This window comes from Plasmodium reichenowi, chromosome 13, assembly GCF_001601855.1.
Source record: "Plasmodium reichenowi strain SY57 chromosome 13, whole genome shotgun sequence".
Taxonomy (NCBI): Eukaryota; Apicomplexa; class Aconoidasida; order Haemosporida; family Plasmodiidae; genus Plasmodium; species Plasmodium reichenowi.
The window spans coordinates 678,013-691,395 of NC_033658.1; the positions used below are offsets into that span (position 1 = coordinate 678,013).

General features: G+C 18.5%; 2 protein-coding genes across 2 annotated transcripts; one reads left to right on the forward strand and one right to left on the reverse strand.

Moving 5' to 3' along the window:
• Nucleotides 1–3,045: 3,045 nt before the first annotated feature.
• PRSY57_1316200 (transcription factor with AP2 domain(s)) lies at nucleotides 3,046–10,860 on the forward strand (the record flags this gene model as incomplete). The annotated part of the gene is made up of 1 exon (XM_012909098.2): nucleotides 3,046–10,860. One exon carries the CDS (start codon nucleotides 3,046–3,048, stop codon nucleotides 10,858–10,860), a length of 7,815 nt encoding a protein of 2,604 aa, XP_012764552.2.
• A 702-nt stretch (nucleotides 10,861–11,562) lies between these two features.
• On the reverse strand, nucleotides 11,563–13,027 carry PRSY57_1316300 (hypothetical protein; the record flags this gene model as incomplete). The annotated part of the gene is made up of 5 exons (XM_012909099.2): nucleotides 11,563–12,251; nucleotides 12,413–12,485; nucleotides 12,583–12,648; nucleotides 12,786–12,836; nucleotides 13,013–13,027. 5 exons carry the CDS (start codon nucleotides 13,025–13,027, stop codon nucleotides 11,563–11,565), a joined length of 894 nt encoding a protein of 297 aa, XP_012764553.2.
• Between the last annotated feature and the right edge of the window lie 356 nt (nucleotides 13,028–13,383).

Consider the following 13,383-nt stretch of genomic DNA (forward strand, 5'->3'; position numbering starts at 1 on the left):
TTTTTTTTTTTTTTTTTTTTTTTTTTTTTTTTTTTTTTTTGTGTATCATGTATAAATATGTATACACAAATATATAATCAATATAGGAATATAAAAATAAAAAAAAAAGTAAATATCTATAATATATATATATATTTATACATTAAAATTTTATGTGTATATAAGAGTTTGTTATTTTAATAATAATTTTTTTTTTTTTATGTGTGTATGAACATTTTGATATAATCGTATTTTTTTTCTTTTTATTCTTTAAAAATTAATTGATTATATGAGAACACCTACAACATATGGATATACATATATAGAAGTGTAAATTTTTTTTTTTTTTTTTTTATATAGTTTTTATTCATATTATTACACAAAAAAAAAAAAATATATATAAAAATAGAATAAAATAAAATAAGTATATCTATTATATATATTAATGTATTTAATCATAATAAGTTATTTAAATGTATGTGTGTGTATACATATAATTATATATATATATATATATATATATATATTCATTATCTATAAATGTATATAGAAAAAAAAAATTACGTGTATTGAACGAGAATGAAATACATAAAGTTTAATAAAAAAAAATAAAATAAAAAAAATATAATAACATAAAAATTTATATGTATATATATATATATATATATATATATATATATGTAAAGCTGTTATATTGCTATATGTATGCTTATGCTTATAATAATATAGACTGATAAAAATATAATGAATATTTTCCCTTCCTTTCATTTACTTTAATTTTTTTTTTTTTTTTTTACTTCATAATAAAAAATTTTCATTATTTTATATAATATACTTAATAATTATATATTATATTCTTATTTATATGAATCTATAAAAAAAAAAAATAAAAATAAATGTACTGATATTTTAATTTTATGCATCTATATTATGATAGTGGCAGCAAGAAAAACTATATGATCATTTTTTTATATATACATAATAAATGAAGAAATATAAATCATATATATATATATATATATATATATATATATATGTGTGAAAATACATCTAGTAGATTTCTATATATTTAGGAATATATGCATTTTTATTAATGTTGATATTAATTTATACATTTGTATAAATATATATTAGACATATATTCGTTATAAGTAATTTATAATGCAACTATAATGTAAGTTGGATAAATTTCATATATGATTCATATTTTTTTTTTTTTTTTTTTTTGAATATTAGATTTATTCTTATGAATATCCCCGTACACATATATTTCTTATAACTATATATTCTTTTATAATATTATAATATATTTTTAAGAATATTTATTTTTTCTTTTATATTTTTTATAATTAATATCCATTGTAGATCGTTGAAGAAAATATAATATTTTCTATAAACATATATAAATTATATGATACATATATATATTTATTTATTTTATTTATTTTGTCATTTTAATATTTACAAATATTTTAATGCAATATATTATATAAATTATTTTTATCATTTTTTTATTATTACATATACATATATATACTTGTCTAATTTATTATTCTAATTATCTCTACACATTTTCATATATAAAAATAATAATTTCATAGTTTTAATTATTATTATTATATGAATAAAAAAACTTTTATTTTTATCTATACACATATATGTATTATATATATATATATATATATATATGTTATACAAAAAAATACATTAATGTTTCTTTACATTTATATTTTTTCTCTTTTTTTTAGTTATTTTTTATTATAAGCTTATAATTTTTTTTTTTTTTTCTATTTTATTTTATATTTATTGATATATCCGAAAAAAAGCAAATTAAAATATACAGAATATAAGGAATGGTTGTTGCATCATAATATAATGCACTTACCCAATAAAAATAAAATAACAAGAAAAAAAAAATATAGAAATATATATATATATGTATATATAATTGATAAGCTTATTAAATATAACATTAATACACTAAATATATATATGATACAGATTAATATAAATCAAAATAAAAAAAAAAATATATATAAAGGAATAAGAAAAAGAAAATATATATTTAATATGTACACATATTTCTGTCGATATGGAAGATTCTTTTTATCCTGAGGTAAATTGAATATATATATTAATAAGATGAAACTATAATTATCTATTAAAAATTTCATTAATTATATATATATATATATATTATACTTATTTTATATTAAAAAAATTACAACACAAATTATTTTTAGAAAAAGTCTAATATATATATTTATGTGTTACATGTATATCATCTGAATGTTTATTGATATATAGTATTTTTTCTTTCTATGAATATATGTATATATATATATATATATATAAACTATAAATTTTATTAATTTATAATTCATTTATAGGCATTTTCAAAATCTGTGTACATGTGTTATATATGACAAAAAAAAAAAAAAAAAAAAAAAAAATCACATATATGCATATGTAGAATGATACACAAAGGAGAATAAAATATAAAAAAGACATATTATCAATTTTAACCTTATGTATATACTTATCTAAACATATAAAATTGTTTTATATATTATATTATAGATTATATATAAAATAAGAATTCTTTTTTTTTTTTTTTTTTTTATATATTATTTAATCAAGTAATCATAATTTACACCATATGCTTCTTGAAGAGCATATATATTATTTGGGTGTAAACTAAATTCATAAGTATAGTATTTTTTATATATTTATAATACCCTATATTTATAAAAAAAATAAAATAAAGAAAAAAGGAGAAGAACCTTAACAGTATTTCGAGATGGTACACATATATATATATATATATATATATATATAAATATCTAATAATAATATTATAATATCAATTTATGGTGGTACGTAGGAAGTTTCAGAAGTATTTATATAAGTTTTTTTTTTTTTTTTTTTTTTTTTCTTTAAATATATATTAGTCAATAATATATATTTTCGAATTTCATTATTGTAATAATATTTATCACGTATATATAGTGATAAATAAATATATATATATATATATATATATATACATATATTATTTGATAAAAAATGAAAGAGAGGAAGAAGTTGTCAAAAGTGAAAGGAAGTAAGAAAAGCCTAGTTGAAAATGATAATTTTTGTTTAAATAATAATAGGAATAATTTTCATATGGAAAATAATAATAAGAAAAATATGAAAGAAGAAAAAGAGGAGAGAAAAAAAATATTTACTTCTAGGAATAACGACAGTTTAGTAGATGTAGACCATAATAAGATGATGAATAATATAAATAAGTATGAAAATACGATATTGAATAGTAATAATAGTAGGTGTAATAATTTTCCTAATTATGATCAAATTATTTATAATAACAATGTTTTAAGTAATGGTCCTGTGAATAATAATGTTAACAGTAATAATACGAACAATAATATGATGAATAATAATATGATGAATAGTAACATGATGAATAATAATAGGATGAACAATAATATTATGAACAGCAACATGATGAACGATATTGTGATGAATGATATTATGATGAATGATATTATGATGAACGACAATATGATGAACGACAATATGATGAACGACAATATGATGAACGACAATATGATGAACGATAATATGATGAACGATATTATGATGAGTAATAATATTATGAACAACAATATTATGAACAATAATATTATTAACAAGAGTAATTTTTCAGAGGTAACAAATTACTCAACCAGTAATAAAGAACCTTTTATTCAAACACAAAATATGTATTTGAAAGACGCTAATAACAATTTAAACAATTGTTATGTTAATACAAGTATGTGTGATAGTATATGTAGTAACATGTCTAATAATGTTAGTAATAACATGGTTGACAAAATTACAGTTGGTCATTCTTGTATGAGCAACAATAGTAATGACCATAATAATAATAGTAATTGTAACTATTATTATAATAATAATAATGATTATAATAATGATTATAATAATGATTATAATAATGATTATAATAATGATTACAATAATGATTACAATAATGATTACAATAATGATTACAATAATAATTATTATAATAATATAAAAGGACAAGAAGACCAAAAACAAGGAAAAATTGGAAATGGAAAATTAGTTAATATGGATAACATGTTCAATATAAATGAGCACAATAATATATATAGAGAGAGAATAGATTCATTAAATACTGTTAACAATACAAGTAATTATAAATATAATAATTATGTAAATATTATTAATAATGATGAATATAATAATAATAATAAGGAGAATTATAAAAATATGGAAAATCCACCTTTTAAAACTGTAACAAATATGAAATATGCTGAAAATTTATTAAAAGATTCAAATGATATTCATGTTGTAAAAAATGACGTATCCCTTTTTAATCATACATGTGACATAGTATCTAATCCATATAATAATAATAATAATAATAATAATAATAATAATTGTGCTAGTAGTAATAATATAATTCATTGTAATCCATTGGTAGAAAATAAATCCTCTTTCTGTAGTGAAAATCATACTTCCATATATCCACCCAAAAATAAAAAAAAAAATTACAATAATAATAATAATAATAATGATAATAAACAATTATGCAATTTTAATAATACAAGTTATAATTTTCCCGAACAAACCCATTTTAATTGTGATTTATCCAATAATAATAATTATGCTGTCTTAACAAATAAATATAACAGTAACCTGAATAACGAATCATATAATATTAGAACATGCAGTAATAATAATAATAATAATGATTTTAATCATGCTAATAATAATAATAATAATAATTATAATATACATAATATAAATATAAAAGATATTAATGTCAATATAAAATTAGAAAATTATTTTAACGAGGTATTAAATAATAATAATAATACTAAGGAATTTATAAATAATACTTATATGAATAAACACATTAATATTGACACACAACATATGAATGTTCACTTAAATAATAACATTAAATCTATAAATATAGATAATAATCTTGAGCATATAAATTTCCCCATGATGGAAACACAACCAAATACACCACATATATTTAATAACATATTAAATAATAATCATAGTAATAATTTTGAATCCGATAGTGTAATATCTAACATAAAAGAAATTACTAGAAATAATATAACTGATGATTCTTCTGTTATAAGAAATTTATTAAATAATAATCAAATGGATCATAAATTAGTAAATAATAATAATAGTGGTAATAATAATAATAATAATAATAATAATAATAATGATATTAGAAAAATGGATAGGGGAGGAAATGTTAATCTTCAAAATATCCCCAAAACAATGAGTATTGTAACAAATGCTGTTACCAATAGTGTAACATCATCATTAGGTAATGTTTTGGAAAATATAAAAAGACCATCTCAATATATGGATAATATGAGTTATTTGGGAAATATGAATAAATATATAAATAAAAATGATGAATATTTATCTTTTAATAAGGAAGATAATATCATAGGCAATAATAATAATAATAATAATAATAATGCTGAAAATATAAAGAACCATAATATTAATAGTAATGGTAATAATAATGATGATAGTGGTAATAATAATTATAATAATCATCATCTTAACAAGCATGACAAAATAAATAACAATTTTAATAGTAATTGGATGCGAAAATTAAAAAGTTTTGGTGCGTCTTCAGATAATGAAGATGAAAATGAGGAGTTACCTATTAATGCTAATCATAATTTTTATATTAATAATTTTTTATTAAATCAACATTTTAATTTTAATAAAAATGATAATATAAGAGATATTAATAGTAAAATGTCTGGTGTAAATTCCATTTCGGAGGATAACGAAATGAATCATAATAATATCAACAGTAATAATAATGATAATATGAACAATAATAATATAAACAATAATAATGATAATATGAACAATAATAATATGAACAATAATAATATAAACAATAATAATAAAAATATCAACAATAATAATAATATCAACAATAATAATAATATCAACAATAATAATAATAATATCAACAATAATAATAATATCAACAATAATGATAATAATATCAACAATAATAATAATATCAACAATAATGATAATAATATCAACAATAATAATAATAATAATAATAATAATAATAACCATAACAATAATAGTAGTAATAATAACCATAACAATAATAGTAGTAATGATAAAAATATGGATACTGCTATGAACAGCTTGAATATGCTAATCCTACCAAAAATTAAAGGAGTTCGTTTTGATAAATCTGGGAGGAGGTGGGTAGCTAGCTGGAGCCAGAACGGAAATCAAAAGAGACAATATTTCCCTATTAAGAAATTTGGTCAGGCACAAGCTAAATATTTAGCTATTTATGCAAGAATTCAAGCAGTTAATTGCTTACAAAGGAAACCACATAAACCTAGGATGTCCAAACGATTAAGTGAAAAAAAAAAATTATTATTAAATATGGAAGGCAAAGAAAAAAATGAACTTGGTAATAATGAGTGTAATAATAATAACAACAATTATATTAGTAAAAATGGTGATGAAGATGATTATAATATTGAAGATAGTTATAATGATGACGAAATTTGTGAAGATGAAGAAAATTATGTTGATATTGATCATAATGATGATGAACATTATGATATTGACGATAATGATGATAATGGTGATGAACATAATGATATTACTAATAATGATAATGACAATAATAATAATGATAATAATAATAATAATAATAATTATAATAATAATAATAATTATAATAATAATAATGATATTAAAAACATGGATCAACAGAATGGCGACAAAGAATATGTAGGGATTTTAAATAATGAGTCCAAAAATGTAGGAAAAAATGTAGGAAAAAATGTAGGAAAAAATGTAGGAAAAAATGTAGGAAAAAATATAGGAAAAAATATAGGTCCAGATATAAAAGATGAATATATGAAAAGTATAACAAATAATAATACACAAACAAAACACCAAGATATAGCAAATGAAACTACAAAAATAATAAACACAAATAATATAACCGATAATAACCATATTGTAAATGATAATGTATGTCTTATTATGTCTAGTAATAATTTGGAGAATATTCCAGAAGATAAAAAAAATGAACAAAATGTTACAACACATATCATCGATGAACAAAAGGATCAGAGCAATAAATTTTTAAGAGAAAGGAAAAACAAAAGGATACACAATAATTATGACAACTTTTATGATATTTGTTTTAAAAAAAAGGTATCTGATTATAATGAACAAATAAATAAATCATCTGATGAAGAAAAGGAAATGTCTCAAACAAATTCTTTAAAATATAAATGTGAAGAAGAAAATGATCAAAATTATGATAAGCAAGAAAGAAAAATTCTTCAAAATAATACAAATGAATGTGAAATAATATGTATAAATTTGGAAAGTACTAAAAAAATTGATAACCTAAAAGATTTATCTTTACATAAGGAGGAAAATAATAATAATAATAATGATGATATATATAATATAGACAATATAGATAATGTTTTATTAGATGAAATATTAAGAGTACAAAATGCATGTAGAAAAAAAAAAAATAAAGAAATTAAATTAATTTTATTAAATGCAGAAAATAAAATGACATTATATTTTGATGAAAAGGATAAAATTAATTATAAGAATGATATTGATACAATAAAAAATCTTGACGTTAATAAAAAAATTTTATTACTTAATAAATTAAAGGATTATTATAATAATAATATATTTTTAATACAACAGCATAATGAATGTACCATCTCTAAAATTAATGATGAAAATATAGAAAGCATTAAAGATGATGTTCTTATAGAATATTATCATTGTCAAGAGAATTATAATAAAAATATGAATGGAAAAAACACAGATCATGCAAAGAATGTAATAGACCAAAAAAAAAAGGGGGGAAACGTTTTTACTGTGGAAGAAATAAAAAATTGTAAAAACCAAATTTTTTGTGATAATCTAAATAAAGATAAATTAAATGACACTATGATACATAATGAATTGTATCATTCTATTGAATTTGATATCGATAAGCAAGATAAAAAGGAAGAATATGGTGAAGAGGACGATCGAAATGAAGAAACAGAATATAAAGAAAATAATAAATTATTAGAAAAGGAATATTATTCTATTGTGAAAAGTACTGAAGATAATGTAGAACAAGTTTCCACAACACAAAATATTGAAATAACCTATTCTTGTGGCACTGACGATTCTTTAAATGTAAATAATTTAAAAAATAATAAAAATGACGATACAAAAAAGAACATTACAAATAATAATAAAAAAAAAATAATAATAAATAATAATAATAATAATAATAATAACAGTGATGGTGACAAAGGTAGTTATAATTCATATAATGCTAAGCAAAAAAATCGTAGAAGATATGAATATATGAAAACATTAGATATGAGGAAAAGACAAAACAATTTAGATATCATGAGACATGTACAAAATTATCATATTAATAATAGCAAAGTAACTAAGAAAAAAAAAGTTTTAAAAAATACATTAAGTCTTATTAAAAATACAGTTTCAAATAAGGACGATGATGATACATATAATAATTTATATCCATCAGATGTATCAAATAACAATATGATAGATAGTGAGTTCTCCTTAAATACGAATTTTTCTGATAAGAATAAAAAGGTACACCCTTTTAAAGGGACTAAAAATAAGTTGTCCTTATTTTATAATAAGAATAGTATAAATAATATTAAAAATAGTATGTTGCTATTAAACGATATCAAGAGGATAGTAGATTCTGGGGTGAATGATTCAATCCTTAACGATAATTCAAATTTATCTAATAAGGAAGATACAAATAAGGTTTCAAAGAATAGTACTTCCTTTTTAAAACAAGAAAATATTAAGAAAAAAAAAAATTATGAATTAAAAGGAAATAGCACCATAAATAATAACAACAATAATAATAATAATAATAATAGTAGTAGTAGTAGTAGTAATAATAATAATGATAATAATTTGAAGGGACTTTTTAGTGGTGAGAAAAAAACATGCATGAAGAGTTATTTGGTAAATTGTAATAAAATTGAAAAACTTATTCAAAATAATATGATTGATGGATATGTTAATAAGAAATCATCTATTTTTAATATGAATAATGAAGAGGAGAATAAGATAGGAAATAACCTTATGAAGTATAATTCGAGTAAACATGATGAAAAGAATAATGGTGACTTATTAAAGGGAGAAAATAATAATATAAAATTTTCTGGTTTAGATAGTTTCCATAAACCTGATTTGATAAAAAATAAGAATGTTACTAAAAATAAAATGAAAACAATATTTAGTAAGAAAATATGTTCTAATGAAAATGGGAAAGATCATAAAGGTGTAGTTGAAGATGACTATAAAGTAAAATCTGTTCAACAAAATGAAATGTTAGATGGAGACCAAAATTATTTTGCACTTGTTAATGATAAAAATGGGGAGCAAAATAGTAGTGCAATATTTTATAACAATAATAATAACCATGGTAATTTACATCTTACTCTAACTAATCAAAATCAGATTAATTTATGTGAAGGGAAAAGGAGTAATTTTGTGAACCCTTATAATATAAAAAATATAATAAACAAGGATTATAAACAGAACTTTATTAATGATAATAGTAATAATTGTAATATTCTTAACCATAATATAAACCCTATTAATGAAGAAAATATAAATTATAATAATAGTATTGAATATGATAAAAATGATGGAAATATATTAAATAATAATACAAAAAGTACATCAGCATATATATATTCTACAAATGATAATAATTATAATTCCACGTATCATATGGATAAAATTGCTTATGATAATCATAAGAGTATACTGGATAATAAGAACTGTGATAAGAATATTATTACTGTCGAACATAATATGAATAATTCAAATAATAGTTATGTACTTAATAATATGAGGAAAGATATAACTATTATAAATAACGAAAGAGCAAGGCATGGTAGTAAATTTGTTTTACAACACAATGTGGAAAATATAGATAATACAGATAATATAAATAATAATATAATTGGTGTGGTAAACAACAATTCTATGGATATATTATCTAATAATGAGGGATATATTTCGTCGCCTATCACAAACAATTTATCTTACAATCATATGGTTAATGGTAATGTAGTGTGTGAATTTATAAAAAATGATGATATGATAAATATGGATAATATGAATGATATGAATGATATGAATGATATGAGTAATATGAACAATATGAACAATATGAATCATATGAATAATATGAATAATATGGATAATATGAACAATATGAATAATATGAATCATATGAATAATGTGGATAATATTAATAATATGAATCATATGAATAATATGAACAATATGAATAATATGAATCATGTGAAGAGTATAAGTGATGAAAGTGTAAAGATCTTAAATATAGAAAACATACAAACCGAATTAACATCATCAAATAATAATAAATTAAACAATATTTATTCAAATGGATATATAAATAATTGTATTAATAGATATGCTAATAATTATTCAAATGAATCTAGTAATAATTTTACAAATAATTATAAGAATAATTTTAATAATGTATATCAAAATTCCTTCACACACAACCATCCCAGTGACTATAATAAAGAGATAATACATATGAACCTTGTACAAAATAACGTAGTCGCTGATAAAATTAGAAATATGGATAATTATAGTACATATAATGATTGTTATAATAATAAACAGGAAAATCAACAGAGAAGTAATTTAAGGCAAAATTATAATACAAATAAAGTAAGTAATAGTATATACAAACCTATTTATATGTAACCATAAGAAAAAATAAAATAAAATAAAATAAAAATTTTTTTTTTAGCAATATTTATATCTAAATTTATATTATTATCTTAATATTTGAAAAGTTTATAAGATAAAACTTTTTCCATTTATTTGGTATTTTATTATTTACTATTTTTTTTTTTTTTTTTTTTTTTTCCTTTTCTTATAAAAAAAAATGTAACCTTTAATTTTTCAATATTTTTAAAAAATCATCTTTTATTATTCTTATTTATTTTATTTTTTTTAATATTTATATACAAACATATTGTATTAATAAACAACTTTCATAATATGAAATAATTGAGCTTTTAAAAAATACATTTTTACATATGGATTGTTATAAAGGTTTCAAATTAATTCACACATAAAAATAAAAATATAAAAATGTAGACACATATATATAAATATATAAATATGTAAATATATATATATATATATATATATATATATATATATATATATATGTAATATATTATGACAATACAACAAAATACATATTATATATATGTATAACATATGGTTGGGTTAAAAATTATTTTGTGTTTCTAATTAATCTTATCATGTGTATTATATTCACATAAGTGTAGTGTCTTCTATCTAACAGTACCTTTATAATTATATAATTTTCCCTCTTTATATAATAATTTTTAATATTTCCTAATATTTTTCTACATTTTAATGATATATATTTTGTCATGTTTTATTATTATAATTAATGTATTTATTTTTTTTTTGAATATAATTAAGAACATGTGTAGAAATATCACTATCTGAATCTGAAGAATTGCTTTGATATTGTTTCTCTGTATATTCACTATTATTATTATTATTTGATTGATTCTTTTTTTTTTTTTTTAATTCAGATTTAATATATGTATTTAGAACATCTTTTAAGTTAGTATTAAACCAAGGGAATAAAGGATGTTTATTTAAATTTAATGATTTGTTAAATAATGTATCATACAAATTATCTTTATTTTTTAATATATCCATATGTTCATTTTTTATTTTCTCAATAATATCATAATCTAAATAACCACCATAATTATATAATTCATCATTTTTTATTTGTTCTTCAAGAAATCCATCTAATTTTTTAACACTAACTTTTAAATTCTCTTTTAAATATAAAGAATAATTCTGTGTATTATCTAAATAAGAAAATTCAACTAAACAAATACCTAAAGATTTACAATATACATTATCTTCTAATATTAAAACCCTTTTAACTTTTCCAAATTTCTCACAATGTTTTCTTATTATTATATCATTTATATAATATACCAAATTTAGTAGTAAAAGAAACTCGACCTTTTCTTCTCCTAAACCTATATCTGTTGCCTCTTCCGTTGCTTGCGGGGCTCCAAACAATAAACAGGGTTCTACAAAAAAAAAAATAAATAAAAAAGAAAATACATAAATATATATATATATATATATATTATAAGACGTTGATTAAAACATTGTTATATTTTTTCTTTTTATTTTCATGTGTGCTTAAAATATCCAATTTATGAATAAAAAGAAACAAAAAATGAATTACCCTTTTTTGTATAGGTAACTTTTCCTCCACATAATTTTTTGAATAAATTTCTTCGAGATTTATCAAACGATTGCTAATAAAATAAAAACGTAATGCACAAAATATAATTATTATGTCATGTAAAACATTATAGACAATTTATTTATGTTATTTTTAATTTTTTTTTTTACTTCTTTTGGCTTTATAGGCTTTTCAACTTCCTTCTTTTTTTCTTCCACTTTTTTCTCAAAAGTGTCCTGAAAAAATTATTACATATATAATATATATATATATATATATATATATATATATATTGTATACAAAATGTTACACGTATATATTATTATTATATAAATATTTTTTATATGCTTTATATATGGACAAAATAGGTTACCAAATTATCTCCTTCTAAACCCTCATATAAATCTTCATCATCTTCATCGATCTTTAAAAAAAAAAAAAAAAATATACATATATATATATATATAATAAATATATAAATGAATGGACAAAATTATAAACAAACGAGCAAAATTACATAAATATAAAATATATATATATATATATATATATATATATATATATTCATTTTATTATCATATAAATATTTTATAAATATACCTCTGAATAATTCATTTGGAAAGGGCATTAGAAATATCCTTATCAACTCATTTACAATTTATTTAAAATTATAATATAATATAGGTACATATCTTATGTTTACAAATAAGAATATATTTCGTGAAATTCGTATGAAAAGATAAGAATTGCAATGTTTTTTAAAAAAAAAAAAAAAAAAAAAAAAAAAGAAAAGATAAAGAAAATATATACATACATATATATAATATATATATATATATATATATATATATATTATAAATATTTTTATTTTGACTTATTATTTTTATTTTTTTTTTTTTTTTTTTTTTTTCTAAATAATAAAATATTTTTTTTTTTTTCTTTTATTAATACATAAAAGATAATAATATGCG